The sequence below is a fragment of the Bufo bufo genome, chromosome 2 (genome assembly GCF_905171765.1).
Source record: "Bufo bufo chromosome 2, aBufBuf1.1, whole genome shotgun sequence".
NCBI classification, from domain to species: Eukaryota; Metazoa; Chordata; class Amphibia; order Anura; family Bufonidae; genus Bufo; species Bufo bufo.
In genome coordinates, this window is record NC_053390.1 from 580,449,412 (window position 1) to 580,472,036 (window position 22,625).

Sequence of the window (22,625 nt, forward strand, 5' to 3'; positions counted from 1 at the left end):
TGTAATGTGCCTGGATCACCAGCAGATGGCGGCAATAATAGCAGAGCTAGTTTGTCTAGAATGGAACCTTCTATCCATTCTAGCCCTCTCTAGAGAGGGAGGAGTTCAGTTAGCTAGGAGTTAGTTAAGTCTACCCCCTGTAAGGGGAAGGGTGTGCAGCAGACCCTTGTCCATTAGCTCTGCTGGAACAAAAGAGAAAAGCAAAGAGCTTCAGACGCCAGGAAGAAAGGTTCTCTGGATAAAGATAAAAAGACAAAGAGTGGCGTGGCCTGAGAGCGCATGGAGTAGGTCGCACCGCACTGAGCTCCTGCAGACATCCTGATTTTAGAGTGGTAGCAACCCCTTATATCGCAGATCCTAGCCTACCTGGTGGTTGAGAGGAGACAGGAGAGTGTGGTGCTGATCTTTTGAGTCCCGACATGCCTAGAAAGTCCGGTAAAGGGCCGCGCTGTGACAGGCCAGAGGAGAGTCGGCATGGCGCCGAGGAAGAAGAGGGGCCGGCCTTACAGCCCAAGACGAGACAGACTGCTGCCGTAAAGCTGAGCAGGTTTGCTCGCACGGAGAGTGCTGGGGGAGACTGGGCTGAGGAGAAGGAGATGGACGCTCAGGTTTCCTCTGGACAAGAGGATGAATCCACCGACGGGGAGACCCTGGACGCGGTAAATTGGCCGCCATTAACCCCTGCACGGCCGGCAAAAGACGCGGTAGGCCCTAAAGTTGTGGATGGAGCAGAGCCTACTCTAAAAGATATTAAGGCCGCTGTGGCCAGTTGTAACAGCACACTGAAGGTGCTTACAGTACAGGTTGGCAGTCTGAGGTCAGACGTGTCTTTAATTAGGCATGACTTACATAAAATCACAGAACGCACCTCTGAATTGGAGAAGAGGGTGTCCACTATTGAGGACGTTATCCAGCCTTTGCAAATGGCGGCAAAATCATCTGCTAAAGATATAGCGGCGTTATACGCCAAAACAGATGACCTGGAGAACAGGTCCAGAAGGAATAACCTGCGGATTGTGGGTGTGCCAGAGAAGACGGAGGGGGATAATGCCACCGAATTTGTGGAAAAATGGCTGCACCAATTATTTCATGAAAAAGGTCTATCCTCATTATATGCGGTGGAGCGGGCGCACAGAGTCCCCATGCGGCCGCTTCCGCCTGGCAGACCTCCCCGTCCCATACTGGCGAAGATACTCAATTTTAAAGACCGGGACACTATCCTGCGACAATCTAGGGACAATGAGGAGATGGTCCTGAATGGGGTGAAAGTATCCATATTTCCGGATTATTCCAACGAAGTGCAGCGGAGGAGAAGTAGATTTATGGACATAAAGAAAAGGCTGAGAGCTCTACAAGTCCAGTACGCTATGCTGTTTCCTGCTAAACTGCGTGTGGTGGCATTGGGATCCACCAGATTTTTTGAAGATCCGGAGGAGGCGACGCAGTGGCTGGACGTCCACGAGCGACAATTGAGAAGTGGTGCCCTGGACACTTGAAGGAGGCAGATATACGTTTCTTATGTTCAAGTTATATATGCATTTACACTCTAGGATTGCTTTAAATGTTGCACCAGTTAGGGAGTGTATTATGTAATGCTACCAAATGGTAGTTCCTGAGGAGGGAGCAGGCGGTAATGATAGTAAAATGTATTTCTCAGTTGTGGGGAGGATTCTCTACCTGAGGAAAAGTGTTATAAATTGTTATGCTTATTGTAGGTTAAAGGGATGGTTGCTCTCGGATTGCCCTGTTTTAATGTGGGAAGTGGATACTGAGGGGAAAGGTATCCCCAGCCACAGTAACCTGAGTACGAGAGGGAGGGAGGGGGGTGGGGGGGTAGGGAAAAGGTTGGGGGGGAAGGTTAAGGTCTTGAACTATGAGCGAGTGTTATCTGAATGGGGTGTGAGATTCAAATATGGTTTAAAGTTTTACCATGTCACAGGCGATTAGAATCTTAAGCTGGAATGTGAGAGGGATGGCTGAAGCACGGAAAAGACAGTGTATTTTTCAGTATCTGGGGCGGTTTCAGCCGGCTATATGTTGTCTTCAGGAAACGCATTTGACAGGAGAAAATTTACACTGGATGAATAAAAATTGGGTAATCCATGCGTTACATTCAACTCATTCCTCTCATTCTAGAGGTGTAAGTATGATTGTGCATAGGAGTATCAGGTATGAACATATGCAGGAGTGTGTGGATGCTGAGGGCAGGTATGTGTGTGTGGTGTGTAAGGTGGATGGAATACAGATGGTGCTGGTGTCTGTGTATATACCTCCACCGTTTGCTTCTCCGTTAATAAGAGAGATCATGGGCTTTGTGGCGGACTTCCCTGGGCTGCCGTGGCTATTGGTTGGGGACTTTAATTGCACGATGAATGACTCCCTAGATAGATGCCGGGTGGAGGGAGCAGGTGGTTCACCGGGGAGTGCGGCTCTCAGGAATATTTTGGGTGAGGTAGGAGTACAAGATGTATGGAGATGGCGTAACCCGGATAAGCGTGAATATTCATGTAGATCTGCCACGCACCATTCACTATCGCGTATAGATCTGGCCCTTGTTAATGATATAATGCTACCACTAGTTAGGGATGTTGTTTATCATCCTCGGTCGTTGTCTGACCATTCTCTGGTGCAGATTGACTTGTGCCTGGGGGTGCTCAGACAGGGACCGAGGCTGTGGAAGTGTAATCCTCATTGGTTGAATGTGTTGGGTGACCTATCTGGGATTTCTATGGAAATTAAGGAATTTTTTGATATCAATACAGGGTCGGCTTCGATACCAGGTGTATGGGACGCCATGAAAGCATTTCTGAGGGGAGTTCTGATGAAAGAAATCAACAAACATAAATCCAGGACCAGAGAGGCAGATGTCAAGGCGCATGTCCTAGTGGCCGAGGCTGAGAGAGAGTTTAGTAGATCCCCCACCACGGTTAGTAGTGAGGCGCTGGAGGTTGCTCAGGAGCAGTTGAGATGTCATCTGGTACAGGCCGCAGATAGAAAGAGAAGCTTTTACCGTCAGAGATCTTTTGAGGAAGGAGAGAAGGTGGGTCATTTGTTGTCAGTGGTCTCGCAGGCTCAGAGAGGCTCCTCTTGTATTCAGGAGTTGAGAGATGACAGGGGGAACAGTTGTCAGGACACAAAAGGAATATTAGGAATTTTAAAAAGCTTTTATGTATCTCTATATACTTCCACTGGATCTAGTTCTGATGAGGCCCTGAAGGATTTCCTAGAGGAGGCGCAGTTATCGGTGCTGTCAGAAGAAGATAGAGAGAGGCTAGAGGAGCCGATTACACTCGAGGAACTGGAAGCTGCACTTGGGGACATGGCAAGTGGTAAGGCCCCTGGAGCTGATGGTCTCCCAGTAGAGATATACAAAAAGCTACAGGGGATATTACTCCCTGAATTACTTAAGGTGTTTGAGCACTCATTGGAGGCAGGTTCGTTACCACATTCGATGCAGGAAGCTATAATTGTGGTTCTGCTTAAGCCTGGGAAGGATCCTAAAATACCGGATTCCTACAGGCCAATTTCACTTCTCACGGCTGATGTTAAGCTACTGGCGAAGGTGTTGGCGAACAGGCTGTCCAAGGTAATTCTGACCATAGTACATCCGGACCAGACGGGATTTATGCCAGGAAAATCGACGGCTATTAACCTTCGTAGGCTGTACACTAGTTTAAATATTCCGGCGGACAATAGTGGTGACAGGGCCTTGCTTGCGCTTGACGCCGCTAAGGCGTTTGATAGTGTGGAATGGAGGTATTTGTGGGGGGTCCTGAGAATTATGGGCTTTGGTGAACGGTTCATTCAGTGGGTACAGGTTCTGTATTCTAGCCCTAAGGCGAGAATTAGAGCCAATGGAGGATTATCAGACTGTTTTCCCCTCGCCAGGGGTTCCAGACAGGGATGCCCACTGTCGCCCTTATTGTTTGCTCTTGCAATAGAGCCGTTGGCGGCGCATATTCGCTTATCTACAAGTATAGAGGGGTTTAGATATGGTGAACTGCATAATAAAGTGGCTATGTACGCTGATGATACCCTACTTTTCTTGGGCGATACTGGTGCGTCCCTGGATGCGGCCATGGCATTGATTGACAGATTTGGTAGCTTTTCCGGACTACGGATAAACTGGCAGAAATCCTCTTTGATGCCAATTGACGGGCAAGCTCTGACAGGCAGACAAGTAGACAGTTTGGTGCCCTGGGTGGATAAATTTAAATATCTGGGATTACATATAACACCGAGACTAGCGGATTTTGAAGAACTAAATCTATCCCCTTTGCTAGCTACTTTTAGGCTTAAAGTGAGGTCATGGTGTAGGCTCTTTCTTTCGGTGGTAGGTAGAGTTAACCTTTTAAAAATGGTTATGATGCCCCAACTGTTATATATACTGAATAATGCTCCAGTTTGGATCCCTCTGGATAGATTTAAGAAAATTCACTCTATATTTAGAGATCTTACTTGGAAGTATGGACAGGCTAGGATCAAACTGGAGACATTGCAGTATTCTAAGTCGGAAGGGGGCTTAGCTGTCCCTAACGCATGGATTTATTTTTTGGCTTCCCAATGTCAGCATTTTAAGGGATGGATTGATCTACAAGCACCGGATATGACTGGGCAGATATTGCAGCATTGGCTGGGCAGTCGTGACCTCATGGGCATTCTGGAAGGTTTAGGAATGCATGCAGGGAGGGAAAAACTTCCTCTGATTGAACTCATGAAAAAAGTTTGGGCAAAAGTGAAGCTGCTAAGAGGAGTGGGAGGTATTAGTGAACTTTCCCCTATTGGAAAGAACCACTTGTTGCCAGAACTATTGGCCATACCAGGACTTAGGAACTGGGAAACTTATGGAGTGACGAGAATTGGACAATTAATTAAGGATAAGACATGTAGGTCATTTCAAAACCTGCAGCAGGAATTTAATATCCCCAAGGAGTGGTTTTATAAATATCTTCAAATAAGACATGCCCTTGAGGTCACGATGCGGAAGGGATGTGAGATAGCTCAAATGGAGGTGGTCCATAAGCTTGTTCTTCCGTCAGGAGGGGGAAAAAGAGGGTTAATATCACAGGTGTACGCTCTTCTAATGGAAAAATTCTTAGAGGGATATCCGCTTTCAAGAATGAAAAAGTGGGAGGCTGACGTGGGGGATATGTCTAAGGATATGTGGGAAGATATTTTAGAAGCAGTCCCCAAGGTGTCTCTAAGTGAACAGGGCAAACTGTCCCAACTATTTATTATACACAGAGTGTACAAAACACCGGTGTTCCTGAAAAAGATAGGAGTAAGAGGTGATGACAAGTGCCCAAAGTGTATGGAAGATGGTGCAGACTTGTTACATATGTTGTGGTCTTGTCCAGTAGTTGGTAATTATTGGGAGGAAGTTGTAGAGATGATTAATAGTAAATTGACATTAAGAATTCAAAAAGATCCTAAGGTGTGTATTCTGGGGTATGTGTCTGAAATTGGAGGGAATGAACCGGTCAAGGTAGCTGCGGGGAGATTGCTATATGTGGCCAGGAAACTGATTGCTATGAGGTGGATCCAGGGAAGTCCGCCCACACTGAGTGAGTTTGAACGGAAGGTGCATGACATGCTGGTACTTGAAAAAGGGGTGTTTGTGAAGAGAGGGTGCCCTCAGAAGTTCGAAAAAATGTGGACTGAATGGTTATCTAATACCCACGTGGTTATATAGACATGTGATGGTCAAGACCAATGTTAGGGTTGGGGGGTTAGGGTAGGGTAAGGGGGGGAGGGAGTTTGGATAGGTCAAGTTTCTGGTAATTTTTTGCCCATAATATGTTTTAGCAAAGGTATATGTATTGTATGGATTCATGATAATACTGAGTGGTGATATACATATGAGTAATGTTGTTCACTGAATCCGCATTGTGGATAATGTAAAGAAAGAAAAAGTCAACGTATTGTATTATGTTATAATATGTATTTATTGTTTAATAAAAACGATTTGATTCAAAAAAAAAAAAGACAAAGAGTAAGATAGAGACCAAGATAAAGACAGTCAGACTATAGAAAGCTAAGTTCAGCAGAAAGGAAAAGTTTCTAATTAATCCTGATAGCACAGCAGAGCTAAAAAGTGACAGATGTAGCAGGTCTGCATGTGTTTGCCTGCCAGGATTTAAGCCAAAGCCTGCTGGTAATCAAGATAAAGTTGGAAGATTGTTCTCTGATGCAAGTTTATTCAAGTAAAGCTGTTTTCAACGTTAATACAAAGTCTGGATTTAATCATTTCTACAAATCCCTCAACTATAACCCCTTGTTTGCACTGCTTCGGACGACAAAGCCTGGGGTTTCAGGATATCCAGGTAGGAGCACTGTGACACGTGCACAACCACACCTAAAGGGGCACAATAGGCTACCCTCACACCACTCTGGCATTCCTACACCTGGGTACCACCAATACCATCTACTTAGGGGGACTCCGTCCCTCGTTGCTGAAATGCAACTGGCGTCACAACAAAACTTTCACTTTAAGGGACCCCTGGTAGTAACCCTTCCATTGCATCAAAAGTGGCGTCACAAACAGGATCCAAATACGTTAAAAATTGTGTGCCATTGAACTTTATAGCCTATTGGATTTACAAAACTGCCTTTAAAAATGACTTTAATGCATTTGTTGCGGAGCGACCGGCGCAAAACGCTGCATGCCGGCGTCCGAAGGGTTAATCTGCCATTTTAACACACCATGTCGCAGCTTCTTCTTGCCCAGACAGAGTGGGAAAATTCAGTTGGAGCGGGAAAGTCTAGCCCTGCCTACCGTGAGCGATGCTACTGCCCTTCAAGCTCCTCCTTCCTCTCCAGTTCCAGCCAGCGGTAAAGATAGCAAGATGGCGACTGAGCCGCACCAGAAGGAGACTACCCCATAGTCCAATTGGGAGGAGATACTCTGTCGAGGTACAATTTCTGTACTTCCCCTTTAAGAGCAGGGATATGGTGTGTTAATCAACATACACTACTACTAATGTCCATTTGGACTGAATACCACCAATTTTCCTGCACCTACCTACTTAACTAAGACTTAACTTTTATTTCATATTAATTAATATTACTGGTGTGAATAGCAATTTTAGATTAAAAATTTCAGTGATCACTGGCCTTTATATGTCTGGTAGACCACCTTGTCAGGACTGTCATCTGACTAGGTAATGAGGGTTAATGCACACTTATGCCACCAGGTCGCGCGCTGCCTGTGTATTCAATATGCACTGTGCAATTCATTTCCCTAATAATACTAGGTCTCAGTGATTAGCTGTCATAAAACTTAGAGCTTCACGCTGCCCCCCGACATGTTTCGCCGTAACACGGCGTCTTCAGGGGTTAGGGCAGAGTGTCTGTCGAGGTAACTTCCCCGACTTGAAAGAAGCTGTGGAGGAGATATGTGTCTCACAACTTGTCCGGGGATCGGAGAAGGAGATACCTGCGTTCCCCGCGCCGGCTAGCGCAGTGGGGGTAGCCGGAGACTCTGCTTCGCCACCCAGAAGGCACGAACGACCCACTAGGAACGAGGAGGTCGACGCTGTGAATCCCATGGTGCCCTGGAGAGTAACTGCCGACACCACTGACGCCTGGGAGTACCGAAAAGTCATTCAGGACTGGGTCCTCCGCCTGACTGACTGCCCGCTGCCTCACAACCCGGTACTGGATTGGAGAACCGCCACTGTACTATGGTTCAGCGTGGATCGAACCATCCAAGACGACAGATGGGGGACGGAACGATTTGTCAATAGGCGCTCAGTTAAGAGGCTGTACCTGCCCCAAGCTAGTCATAGTGTGTGCAGGTGACTATTACTGTGCATAATTATTAGGCAACTTAACAAAAAACAAATATATACCCATTTCAATTATTCATTTTTACCAGTGAAACCAATATAACATCTCAACATTCACAAATATACATTTCTGACATTCAAAAACAAAACAAAAACAAATCAGTGACCAATATAGCCACCTTTCTTTGCAAGGACACTCAAAAGCCTGCCATCCATGGATTCTGTCAGTGTTTTGATCTGTTCACCATCAACATTGCGTGCAGCAGCAACCACAGCCTCCCAGACACTGTTCAGAGAGGTGTACTGTTTTCCGTCCTTGTAAATCTCACATTTGATGATGGACCACAGGTTCTCAATGGGGTTCAGATCAGGTGAACAAGGAGGCCAGGTCATTAGATTTTCTTCTTTTATACCCTTTCTTGCCAGCCACGCTGTGGAGTACTTGGACGCGTGTGATGGAGCATTGTCCTGCATGAAAATCATGTTTTTCTTGAAGGATGCAGACTTCTTCCTGTACCACTGCTTGAAGAAGGTGTCTTCCAGAAACTGGCAGTAGGACTGGGAGTCGAGCTTGACTCCATCCTCAACCCGAAAAGGCCCCACAAGCTCATCTTTGATGATACCAGCCCAAACCAGTACTCCACCTCCACCTTGCTGGCGTCTGAGTCAAACTGGAGCTCTCTGCCCTTTACCAATCCAGCCACGGGCCCATCCATCTGGCCCATCAAGACTCACTCTCATTTCATCAGTCCATAAAACCTTAGAAAAATCAGTCTTGAGATATTTCTTGGCCCAGTCTTGACGTTTCAGCTTGTGTGTCTTGTTCAGTGGTGGTCGTCTTTCAGCCTTTCTTACCTTGGCCATGTCTCTGAGTATTGCACACCTTGTGCTTTTGGGCACTCCAGTGATGTTGCAGCTCTGAAATATGGCCAAACTGGTGGCAAGTGGCATCTTGGCAGCTGCACGCTTGACTTTTCTCAGTTCATGGGCAGTTATTTTGCGCCTTGGTTTTTCCACACGCTTCTTGCGACCCTGTTGACTATTTTGAATGAAACGCTTGATTGTTCGATGATCACGCTTCAGAAGCTTTGCAATTTTAAGAGTGCTGCATCCCTCTGCAAGATATCTCACTATTTTTGACTTTTCTGAGCCTGTCAAGTCCTTCTTTTGACCCATTTTGCCAAAGGAAAGGAAGTTGCCTAATAATTATGCACACCTAATATAGGGTGTTGATGTCATTAGACCACACCCCTTCTCATTACAGAGATGCACATCACCTAATATGCTTAATTGGTAGTAGGCTTTCGAGCCTATACAGCTTGGAGTAAGACAACATGCATAAAGAGGATGATGTGGTCAAAATACTAATTTGCCTAATAATTCTGCACGCAGTGTATGTGGATTACAAATGACTTTGTACCTGATGTGGATTACAAATATTACCGAATTTGGATTACAATCGATCATTTTCTGTGGATTACAAAGGACTTTGTTGCACTTTTGTTCCAGTTTGGTGCACTTTACCTTCAATAATTAAGTTTATGGACTTTAATGCCATTTTATTGCCTTATTGCACAGTTTGATTACATTAAAAATGTGCCTTATCTATTTGCACTAATCTTTCTTGTTACAGCAATGTTTCAAGCATATTGCCCATTGTGTGTATTCTTTTGCAGGTATCGCAATGTGATTCTATATGCATTTTGTATGGATTATGGTCTTTGCACTTTTTTCAGATCGCCAGATAGTAAGCACCTTGTGTTATTGCTTAGTTATTATGGACTGCCTCTGAGGACGTCAGCATACATCACAAGCAGATCTAACATCGCTGTTGCTCATTATGGCCCGCTCTTGAGGATGGTAAAATACTAATGGTTCCTGAGTGACATAGCCTATTGCTACACCAGAGAAACCAAGTGGTAAAACGTCACAAAGCAGGTCTAAGATCGTGAAGGGTAATCCGCTGCTATTATGTGTATGGAGAGAGAACTGGCTCCTCATCCTTGTTTAGTGTGCCCTACGGTTTGATGGTCTGGCCTTATGGATATGTGTATTTAGTTACCTGTTTAGTCATCAAGGTGACCGTGTAAAAAGCTATATATATAGACCTTGGTGCTTGGAAGGGATTACAGGATGAAGCCACTCTTCTGTTTGCGGTCGTATCAAAGAATGTGGAGGGGTTACAGTACATGACGCCCCCCACGTTCCATATATGACTATGGCCAGGTTGTTGCGGAGTGTTGAGTGCTTAGTGCAGTGTGAGTACTTAAAGTGAAGTACAAGTATTTGGTTGGCTCGCTGCAAGAGGGAGAACCGTTAAGACACCCTACTCAGTCAGGAGCCTAGAGGTAGCCATCTTCTATGATAGTCTATATATGTCTGTATTTTCATGCAGAACTTGGCATTATTTCATGCACCCTGAGAGCATATTTATATGGGTACTAGCTGAAGGACCTGGCTTTGCTCGGGTATATTTAATCTATTTCATTTAATGTTTGTGTGTGTAGTTAAAAGATATCAACACTATCCACTATAGCAGTCACATCTACAGCACCCCACCCCCTTAAAGAGGACCTTTCATCGGTCCAAACATTGTGAACTAAGTATCATGACATATACAGCGGCGCCCCGGGATCTCACTGCACTTACTATTATCCCTGGGCGCCGCTCCGTTCTCCCGTTATGTCCTCCGGTATGTTCGGGGACTTGGTTATAGTAGGTGGAGACTTAGGGGACTTGGTTATAGTAGGCGGAGTCTGCCCTTGTTCTGCTGGGCGTCTCCTTCTCTTAGGCTGTAGCGCTGGCCAATCGCAGCGCAGAGCTCACAGCCTGGGAGTTTTTTTCTCCCAGGCTGTGAGCTCTACGCTGCGATTGGCCAGCGCTACAGCCTAGGAGAAGGAGACGCCCAGCAGAACAAGGGCAGTCTCCTTCTACTATAACCAAGTCCCCGAACATACCGGAGGACATAACGGGAGAACGGAGCTGATAATAGTAAGTGCAGTGAGATCCCTGGGCGCCGCTGTATATGTCATGGTACTTAGTTCACAATGTTTGGACCGATGAAAGGTCCTCTTTAACAGTGAAGTCCACAGCCCCCCACCCCTTAACACTGACCCCCCCCCCTCACAGTGCCCCGTCCCTTAAAATTGGACCTCCACAGCAGCCCACCCCCTTAACTTTGACCTTTACAGCAGCCTTCCCCTTTAACAGTGAGTTTCACAACACACCACCCCCTTGACAAGGACTTTGTTGGAATTTTGTTCCAGTTCGGTGCACTTTACCCTTAGCAGTGGGCTTTACAGAAATCTGCCCCTTAAAGGGTTTCTACCACCACATTTTCACCTATTTAGCTGTCAGACACTAGCGATCTGCTAGTGTCTGCTCTACCTAACCATGCTATTGTAAACCCTTTCTGTGCAGCGGTTACCCTAAAAAACGTAGTTTTATTTGTATGCTAATGAGCCTCTAGGTGCTATGGGGGCGTCTTTTCAGCACCTAGAGGCTCCGTCCACTCACCATTTCTGCCGCCCAGCGCGCTCCAGCCCGCCCCTCTCCTCTACATTGACAGACTACTTCTCTGCATCTCGGCCGAATTCTCGCGCCTGCGCCGTGTGCTTCTGTATTCGGCGCAGTGACTGTCTCCCTGCGCCGGCATCTTCACTGCGCCTGCGCTGATTACGGCGCAGGGAGCAGTCCAACAGTCACTGCACCTGCGCCGAATACAGAAGCACACGGCGCAGGTGCGAGAATTCGGCCGAGATGCAGAGAAGTAGTCTGTCAATGTAGAGGAGAGGGGCGGGCTGGAGCCCGCTGGGCGGCAGAAATGGTGAGTGGACGGAGCCTCTAGGTGCTGAAAAGACGCCCCCATAGCACCTAGAGGCTCATTAGCATACCAATAAAACTACGTTTTTTAGGGTAACCGCTGCACAGAAAGGGATTACAATAGCATGGTTAGGTAGAGCAGACACTAGCAAATCGCTAGTGTCTGACAGCTAAATAGGTGAAAATGTGGTGGTAGAAACCCTTTAACACTGACCTCCATAGCGGACCATCCCCTTAACTGTGACCTCCACAGCAGCCTGCTCCTAGTGTGGCCAGAGGTCCAGTTTTAGGCTGGACAGTCTGGCTTTCAGACTCCCTGCCCTCTGTCTGGCGCAGGGCCTGGATGGACACAAGGATGTCCTTTTAAACAGCTCACTCTCAGACAGCAGCACAGTGCTGTCTGAGTGTGAGCTGCAGGAAGAACATCACCGTCCCTCCCACCCCTGCAGCTGACAGAAGTTGACTTTTAACTAATTTTTTTAAATCCCTGTCGGCTGAGGAGTGGGGGGGTGGGCTAACCAGATTAGGACGTGGCTTAGCGGGACCTAGAAGTTGATTTTTAACTTCATTTTTTCAATCTCTGTCAGCTGAGTGGGAGGGGGCGTGGCCTAACCGGATCGGGCTTTTGAACATCTCACTCTAAGACAGCAGCACTGTGCTGTCTGAATGTGAGCTGCAGGGAGAAAGTCACCCTCCCTCCCACCCCTGCAACTGACAGAAGTTGATTTTTACCTTCATTTTTTCAATCCCCGTCATCTGAGGAGTGGGATGGGGCGTGGCCTAACCAGATCGTGGGCGTGGCTTAGTGGGACCTGTGGGCGGGGTTTTAAGTTTGTTTTTTAAAGGTGGACACATTGTGGCAGGGGACATGTCTGGGCTCCTTCCTGCAAGAGTGACGCCCCTCTGGGCACCTTACTGGCTCATTTGCATACCAAATAAACTGGATTTTTTAGAGGATAAAAACATCTATTGCTGGAACAAAGGCATATCTGGAAATAAGGTACTAAGTGCTATTAGGCCATGGCTTTACTTCAATAGCGATTATCCTGGTGACAGATTTCCTTTTAAAGCTCACCTACAGCAGTGAAGAAAAATGGCTGGGTTGTTATGGAAACCTGGAGTAAAACTGTGTATGTGGAGGCTAACGGCCTGCGAGCTTCTATTGGCTGATATGGGTCATGTGGCCAAGCTGCTATTTGCTAATGAATTTTTTGGGAATATCTCAGGAACGGTACATCCTAGAGAGCTGAGACCTGGTCTAAAACCTTCGTGATTGTAAATGCGACGGTGCGGATTCCTTTAGCGGACATACATACATACATACATACATACACACAACACACATACACTTAGCTTTATATATTAGATTTACAGTGGATATAAAAAGTCTACACACCCCTGTTAAAATGTCAGGTTTCTGTGATGTAAAAAAATGAGACAAAGATAAATCATTTCAGAACTTTTTCCACCTTTAATGTGACCTATTAATTCTACAACTGAATTGAAAAACAAACTGAAATCTTTTAGGTAGAGGGAAGAAAAAACATAAAAATAAAATAATATGGTTGCATAAGTGTACACACCCTTAAACTAATACTTTGTTGAAGCACCTTTTGATTTTATTACAGCATTCAGTCTTTTTAGGTATTTGTCTATCAGCATGGCACATTTTGACTTGGCAAGATTTGCCCACTCTTCTTTGCAAAAACACTCCAAATCTGTCAGATAGCGAGGGCATCCCCTGTGCACAGCCCTCTTCAGATCACCCCACAGATTTTCAATCAGATTCAAGTCTGGGCTCTGGCTGGGCCATTCTAAAACTTTAATCTTCTTCTGGTGAAGCCATTCCTTTGTTGATTTGGATGTATGCTTTGGGTCATTGTCATGCTGAAAGATGAAGTTCCTCTTCATGTTCAGCTTTCTAGCAGAAGCCTGAAGGTTTTGGGCCAATATTAACTGGTATTTGGAACTGTTCATAATTCCCTCTAGCTTAACTAAGGCCCCAGTTCCAGCTGAAGAAAAACAGCCCCAAAGCATGATGCTGCCACCACCATGCTTCACTGTGGGTATGGTGTTCTTTTGGTGATGTGCAGTGTTGTTTTTGGGCCAAACATATCTTTTATAATTATGGCCAAAAAGTTCAACCTTGGTTTCATCAGACCATAACACCTTTTTCCCACATGCTTTTGGGAGACTTTAGATGTGTTTTTGCAAAATGTAGCATGGCTTGGATGTTTTTCTTCGTAAGAAAAGGCTTTCTTCTTGCCACTCTACCCCATAGCCCAGACATATAAAGAATACGGGAGATTGTTGTCACGTGTACCACACAGCCAGTACTTGGCAGATATTCCTGCAGCTCCTTTAATGTTGCTGTAGGCCTCTTGGTAGCCTCCTAGACCAGTTTTCTTCTCGTCTTTTCATCAATTTTAGAGGGATGTCCAGTTCTTGGTAATGTCACTGTTGTGCCATATTTTCTCCACTTGATGACTGTCTTCACTGTGTTCCATGGTATATCTAATGCCTTGGAAATTCTTTTGTACCCTTCTCCTGACTGATACCTTTTAACAATAAGTTCCCTCTGATGATTTGGAAGCTCTCTGTGGACCATGGCTTTTGCTGTGGGATGTGACTAAGAAAATTTCAGGAAAGACCAACTCGAGCAGCTGAACTTTATTTGGGGTTAATCAGAGGCACTTTAAATGATGGCAGGTGTATGCTGACTCCTATTTAACATGATTTTGAATGTGATTGCTTAATTCTGAACACAGCTACATCCCCAGTTATAAGAGGGTGTGCACACTTATGCAACCACATTATTTATTTATATTTTTTTCCCCTCCACCTAAAAGATTTCAGTTTGTTTTTATATTGAGTGGTACAGTTTCTAGGTCACATTAAGGCCCCTTTCACACAGGCGAGTATTCCGCGCGGATGCGATGCGTGAGTTGAACGCATTGCACCCGCACTGAATACCGACCCATTCATTTCTATGGGGCTGTTCACATGAGCGGTGATTTTCACGCATCACTTGTGCGTTGCGTGAAAATCGCAGCATGCTCTATATTCTGCGTTTTTCACGCAACGCAGGCCCTATAGAAGTGAATAGGGTTGCGGTAAAATCGCAAGCATCCGCAAGCAAGTGCGGATGCGGTGCGATTTTCACGCACGGTCGCTAGGAGACCCGATCATTATTATTTCCCCTTATAACATGGGTATAAGGGAAAATAATAGCATTCTGAATACAGAATGCAAAGTAAAATAGCGCTGGAGGGGTTAAAAAAAAATAAAATAAAATTTAACTCACCTTAGTCCACTTGATAGCGCAGCCCGGCATCTCCTTCTGTATTCTTTCTTCAGGACCTGGGTAAAGGACCTGTGGTGACGTCACTCCGGTCGTCACATGGTCCATCACATGATTTATCACCATGGTAAAAGATCATATGATGGATTATGTGATGACCGGAGTGACGTCACCACAGGTCCTTTACCCAGGTCCTGAAGAAAGAATACAGAAGGAGATGCCGGGCTGCGCTATCAAGTGGACTAAGGTGAGTTAAATTTTTTTTTTTTTTTTTTAACCCCTCCAGCGCTATTTTACTTTTGCATTCTGTATTCAGAATGCTATTATTTTCCCTTATAACCATGTTATAAGGGGAAATAATACAATCTACAGAACACCGATCCCAAGCCCGAACTTCTGTGAAGAAGTTCGGGTTTGGGTACCAAACATGCGCGATTTTTCTCACACGAGTGCAAAACACATTACAATGTTTTGCACTCGCGCGGAAAAATCGCGGGTGTTCCCGTAACACACCCGCACATTTTCCCGCAACGCCTGTGTGAAAGAGACCTAAAGGTGGAAAAAGTTCTGAAATTATTTATCTTTGTCTAATTTTTTTACAGCACAGAAACCTGACATTTTAACAGGGGTGTGTAGACTTTTTATATCCACTATATATTTACCCTAAGCACAAGCCGAGGGCGGCTTGGCTCTTAAGTGCTGGGGCATTACCACCTGTTACGCCTTTCTACTATCTCTTATGGTTTATTCAATGTCATCATGTGTATTTATTCCAGGTTCAAAACACTGTGCATATCTTTTTTCCTGTAACGTTATGTTGAAATGTAATGTGCCTGGTTCACCAGCAGATGGCGGCAATAATGGCAGAGCTAGTTTGCCTAGAATAAAACCTTCTATCCATTCTAGCCCTCTCTAGAGATGGAGGAGTTCAGTTAGCTAGGAGTTAGTTGAGTCTACCCCCTGTAAGGGGAAGGGTGTGTAGCAGGCCCTCATCCCTGCTGGACAGGCCCTGCCAAGGCCAGTAGAACACCATTAGCTCTGCTGGAACAAAAGAGAAAAGCAAAGAGCTTCAGACACCAGGAAGAAAGGTTTCCTGGATAAAGATAAAAGACAAAGAGAAAGATAGAGGCCAAGATAAAGACAGAGTCAGATTACAGAAAGCTAAGTTCATCAGAAAGGAAAAGTTTCTAATTTTTCCTGATAGCACAGCAGAGCTAAAAAGTGACAGATGTAGCCATAATTTAAGCCAAAGCCTGCGGGTAACCAAGATAAAGTTGGAAGATTGTTCCCCGATGGAAGTTTATTCAATGAAAACTGTTTTCAACGTTAATACAAAGTCTGGATTCAATCATTTCTACAAATCCCTCAACTATTCCCCCTGTTTGCACTGCTTCGGACGACAACGCCTGGGGTTCCAGTAAATCCAGGTAGGAGCACCATGACACGTGCACAGCCACACCTAAAGGGGCACCATAGGCTACCCTCACACCACTCTGGCATTCCTACACCTGGGTACTACCAATACCATCTACTTAGGGGGACTCTGTCCCTCGTTGCTGAAATGCAACTGGTGTCACGACCAAACTCTTTCACTTTAAGGGACCCCTGGTAGTAACCCATCCGTTGCACACTGACTATGCTAAAACTTACACATGCCACAGAAGAATGAGTGATTGAGATATAAAAACATAACTGGATTTACTACACCCAGTAACTACAAATACTCTTATACAAAGGTTGTGTCTAGTATTACTGCTCAGCCCTTCTCAAATTATTGCCATTGTCTTTCAGAATTAGTGGCATTTTTGTACATGAGCAGTCACTGGTATTAACCAGTGACTGCTCATGTATAAATGTGCCACTGATTCTGAAAAAAAAGATCTTTTTGGGGTGCATTGACTTACAATATCTGGCCTTAGTTTCCTCCTGACATGCTACAGAAAAGCTAGAGGGAAACTGATGCAATAATTGATCCCATGGTTTTAAATGGCATCCATTCTGGTGCATCAGCTCTTAAGTAATGCCTCTCAGCACCATACAAAAAACATTCCATGCAGAATTTACTGTCCAGCACCTTCAGGCTAGGGATACTGGACCAGTGCCCAAAGTGCACAAAAATGCCATCTACTGAGTCCTGCTCAGGCATAAACCAACTGGCCAAACACAACTGATATGTGTAAACACACCCTCTTACCATCCAAAGCCTTTAAGAATTAATACACGTTATGCTGATCTCAAATTCCATATTTTTACATTATATCTCCCAACACACAGTGGAGAGATACATCCAAATCAATATTATTAAAATCAGTAAACAATAACATACTAATTTCTGCTGTAAAATTATCATCTTTAGTTGATTCTCCAATCAGATTTACATAGACTTGCAGTAGACTGCGTGTCATGTTCAGTACATATAACTAGAGATGAGCGAAGTTTTCAAAAATTCTATTTGGACGATAGTTCTTGAAGAAATTCAATTAGTTCTGAATTAATGCATTATGATTTGTGAAAAATCTGGTATACCGAGGCCATTCTGCCTAATCATATGCAATCTGACTGTGAAGGCTTGGAACTTAAACTGCAGGGAAAGTGCAGGGACATGCAAGGAGAAGGTATCGCCATGTGCATTCATAGTTAATCCGTTCTGTAGGTACTGTGCCACCAGTATCACAAGCAGTTGTAATGTATCGGCCATCTACATCGCTGTGCAGGGCACCAAGAGTCATAGCTAAATCCTTCTGTTAGCTGTGGAATTACTGTGTGTCAGTAAAAGCGTCAGGTCATGTCAACTGTTGTGGCTGTCAGAGTGACGCAGAATAACATTTTCCATAACAGAACGTGGTAGCTAGTATTAGGGTTTTAACCCTAACACAAGGAGTTATTTGACCTCAGGCATTCTGCATCCAACTTCCTGGAGGGCCAAGTGGCGTTCAGCACTAACTCTTCTGTGATGCCCATACATGTCGGGCTGCACACGCGCTGCACTGAAGTGATCTCTATGTGTCTACCATTTGCCAACAGGTGCGGGTTACAAGCTCAATGTCGTTCGTTGTAGGGATGGGGTATTGTAATACTGGAGCAGGCAAATTTATTTGTAAAAAACTATTTTATTTGGTAAAAGACTAATTTTTTCGCTACAAGGCTAATGTTTTCGCTTAAAGAATAATTTTTCAGATAAAAGAATAATAAAATAAAAAAACTACAACCAACTCATGGGCAACTCTGCTGTGCGAAGAATCAATTTATTTACACTGCCCACAGGGAGTTAAAGAAGACCACGCTGTAACACTATAACCCAGTACTTGTTTGGCAAACAGAAGCAGTTAAATATCAGTGGGGACACTCCACACACAGTCGAATGAGAAAGGCGTCTCACCCCAATTTGTAAATCAGGGCCTAATAGAATTGCTCATCTATTAATCAATGTGGACATGCAACAAACAGTAGAATGAGACAGGTGTATCACCCCAATTTGTGAATCAGGGCCTAAAAGAATTGCTTATCTGCTAATCAATGTGTCTGTCTATAAAAGAAAAGATTAAGTATGAATGGCGCAGCAGATGAACTAGATAAACGCAACTATATGTTACACCACCTGTTGAGACTGAGTATGACGCACAGCAAGTCTATGTATAACAGAACACATTAAGTATAAATGGCCCAGCAGATGAACTAGATAACTGTGCCTATATATTAGACCGACGGTTGATAATGAGTCTCATGCACAGTAAGTCTATGTATAACAGAACAGATTAAGAATGAATGGTACAGCAGGTGAACAAGATGCACAGGGGGATTACACAGAGCCTGCACTGAGCCTGCAGTCTCGCTATACCTTTCCTACAGGTTTTTAAAAACTCTCCCTACACTGTCCCTATCCAATATTCTACAATTAAAAACTTGCTAAAACACTGTCCCTAGCACTTGCCATGTCTCCCCCTATGCTCAGTTCACAATGAAATGGTGACAACCACTTGGGATGAGGCTTTTATCACACAGGGGATGGCTATCTGCTGACTGGCTGGCTGCACTGCATTATGGGTCATATCGCATTCCAGGACTTCTTCCTTTCACTTCATAAGTGTAGCCGTATAATGGCATCTGAAACATGTGGGTGTGACCATATTAGTTAGGCTACTTTCAGATATGGATGTAGCAGAGTTATGTATGAGCTAAGGTAATCTCTTCCGCCAGTGGAACAGGCTACCGAAGTTACCGTATACGGATACTGCAGGGCACCACCAGATACACATTGACTGTAATGGCATCTGATTTGGATCCAGCCGGAACAGACTACCAAATTATCTAGCGTATATGTGAAAGAAGTGTCAAACTGGCCCACCAGAGTACCAGAGAATTCTCTGGTGGGCCCAGACTCTGATCCAATAGTAGGCCCCAAAGGTCCAGGAAAAAAGTACTTTTTGAGCTGCCTGTGAAGCCAAAAACTTGCCACTATGGTCTATTTCAGTGGTCGGCAAAGTGCGGCTCGCGAGCCACAAGCGGCTCTTTAGAACCTTCAATGCGGCTCTTTGGTGCGGGCTGGCGGGTGGGCGGCCGCGCATCCATATCGCGCTGCTCAAGCCGCTTGCAAAATGTCCGTCATGCGCCTCCTGCCCCGCCTGTCTGCTCCTTCCACTTTATGAATGAAGCAGGAGGCGCATGACGGAGGGTGAGATGTCACGCTGCGTACAGCAGCAGAAGGGCGGGCAGTGCGGCTCTAGTTCGGCTGCCCACTGTGAGGAGGGGTGGAGTGGTGAAGAGGCCGCCGCTCAGGAGACTTGGAGCGAAATGTCCTGCAGCAGAAAGGTAGGAGCTGCCCCCGGTGTGTGCCCAGCGCCGGGCACTGCACCGGCCCCGCCGCAAGTGTCCCTGCCTCCTCCCTTTCCCCCACTAATACATTACTTTACTTACTAGAAGTCACTTATGGGGATATCTGTGGAGGGCAATTATGGGGGATATCTGTGGAGGGCACTTATGGGGGATATCTGTGGAGGGCACATATATAGCATCTTATGCTATATATGTGTCATCCACAGATATCCCCCATAAGTGCCCTCCACAGATATCCCCCATAAGTGCGTCATCCACAGATATCCCCCATAAGTGCGTCATCCACAGATATCCCCCATAAGTGCGTCATCCACAGATATCCCCCATAAGTGCGTCATCCACAGATATCCCCCATAAGTGCGTCATCCACAGATATCCCCCATAAGTGCGTCATCCACATTACATCCACATCTGCAGACAAGTTTAATAAAAGTAAAAAATGATAAAGATAAAATGAAATAATAATCAAGATCCAAATAAAAAAAAGTACATATAAAAGTATGTAAAAACACACTCTGGGCTCATGCCCAGGAATGTAAGGGCGCCGTGCCCGTGCTGCGGACCGCAAATAGCGGTCCGCAATGCACGTACACAGACCATGGGGCAGCTGCATGAGGATCGTGGACCCATTCACTTGAATGGGGTTCGCGATCCACATCCGATTGCCCGCACCGCAAAAAAGTAGCGCATGCTGAAGTGAATGGGTCCATGATGCGGGCTGCACACGGCCGTGTGAAGCCCGCATCATGGACCCATTCACTTCAATGGGTCCAGGATCCGGGATATGAGTGCTACAGTGTGCTTCCGTGGTGCTTCTGGCTGTGCCTCTGCACCGCAAAAAAAGTAGTGCATGCGCTACTTTTTTGCGGTGCGGAGGCACAGCCAGAAGCACTACGGAAGCACCCTGTAGCACTCATATCCCGGATCCTGGACCCATTGAAGTGAATGGGTCCTTGATGCGGGCGGCACGTGTGCATGAGCCCTAATAGTCCTCACTGGTACTGTTGACGCAATATTTTAGGTTTTAAAAATGTGGCTCTCGAAAGAAATTTCAATCGTGGTTTTGGCGATATTTGGCTCAGTTGACAAAAAAGTTTGCCCACCACTGGTCTATTTCTTTGAGTCAAAACTTTATTGATGATATGGGGGTTTGGTAACCCTATAGATCTGTATACTTTTGTTGAGTGTCATATGTATTGTAGAACAAGTGAGTGTAATGGATATTGGAGGTAAACATTTTCTAATATACAGTATGTAGATATAACAAGAAAATATGTCTGATTTATTCCACAGGTCTGACAGGAAAGACTGATTTAGATGACCTTCGCATTGATGCCATATTAGACAACATTGATGACTTTGTATCACTGTATCCATGGGGTGAAGATGTACAGGTATAGAAGTTATTATAACAATCATTTTGTTGACTTCCAGAAAATGTCTCCAGGTTTTCTACTCATTCAGTCACCTTAGGGTACTTTCACACATTCGTTTTTCTTTTCCGGCATAGAGTTCCGTCACAGGGGCTCTATACCGGAAAAGAACTGATCAGGCATATCCCCATGCATTCTGAATGGAGAGTAATCCATTCAGTTTGCATCAGGATGTCTTCAGTTCAGTCGTTTTGACTGATCAGGCAAAAGAGAAAACCGCAGCATGCTACGGTTTTCTCTCCGGCGAAAAAAACTGAAGACTTGCCTGAATGCCGGATCCGGCATTTTTTCCCATAGGAATGTATTAGCGCCGGATCCGGCATTCAGAATACCGGAATGCCGGATCCGTCCTTCCGGCCTGCGCATGCGCAGACCGGCAAAAATGTGAAAAAATGTACAAGACGGATCCGTCTGTCCGCATGATAAGCGGAGAAACTGATCCGTCCTTGCAAAGCATTTGTGAGACGGATCCGCATCCGGATCCGTCTCACAAATGCTTTTAGTCAGCGGCAGATCGGCGCATCCGGCGGGCAGTTCCGACGACGGAACTGCCCGCCGGATCACACTGCCGCAAGTGTGAAAGTAGCCTTACAGGGGTTAGCAAATACTAAAGATTATTAAGTATGTTCTGAAGTAGTACAGTTACATATAATAATAAAAAATTGTTAGGCAATGTACACATGTTGGGGATTTCTAGCACATTTGTTGGGTGGATTTTCGGTCTGCAGCAAAGTACACTACAATACAAGTTTATGGAATTTTCTAACCCCCATATTGGTACATGCTGCAGATTTTTCAGATGTGGACTTCTTCAAACATAGACTCTTAGGGCTGTTTCAGACGAGCGAGTCCATTGCGGTAATCACGCTCCGTGTGTGAGTGTGATCCTCCACTCTGGACTTGAAGGAGCGCACGGCATTATCATGATTTATAATGCTATGTGTCTCTGCATGGCCTTTTTTCCACAGAATCAGTGTGACATAAAGCTGTCAGTATGATTCTGTAGAAATAAGGTCAAGCAGAGGCACATAGCATTATAAATCATGATAATGCCGTGCGCTCCTGCAAGTCCAGAGCGGAGGATCGCACTCGCACACGGATCGTGATTCCCGCAATGGACTCGCTCGTTTGAAACAGCCCTTAGGTGTGCTGTGTATGCCCATTATCTTGCAGATTGTTTGCAGGTATCTTCCATGATCTTAAATAGAGTTTAAGGCTGGGGTTAGATGGCAACATGTCTTGTGCAACAGGAAGTCTCAGAACACATTTGTATGACTTGTCTGCAACTTACTGTCGCTCGAGTACTTAAGAGCTGTTACGTGGCAGTAAAATCTCAGCCAAATAGCAGAAAAGCTGCTCACAGTCTCACAAAACTTGCATTGTGGTCTATGATGGAAAAGTTGCATTGCAACTTCAATTACAAGCATTAGATGTGATGTTGCAGCGAGA

At 45.3% G+C, this 22,625-nt stretch overlaps 1 protein-coding gene across 1 annotated transcript in view; it reads left to right on the forward strand.

Moving 5' to 3' along the window:
- LOC120989866 (hematopoietic prostaglandin D synthase-like) overlaps positions 1–22,625 on the forward strand; it is a 59,023-nt gene that overhangs the window by 20,865 nt on the left and 15,533 nt on the right. The window contains exon 3 of the mRNA XM_040418231.1: positions 21,037–21,137. Coding sequence (XP_040274165.1) covers positions 21,037–21,137 — 101 coding nt within the window. The remainder of the gene's footprint in view (positions 1–21,036; positions 21,138–22,625) is intronic.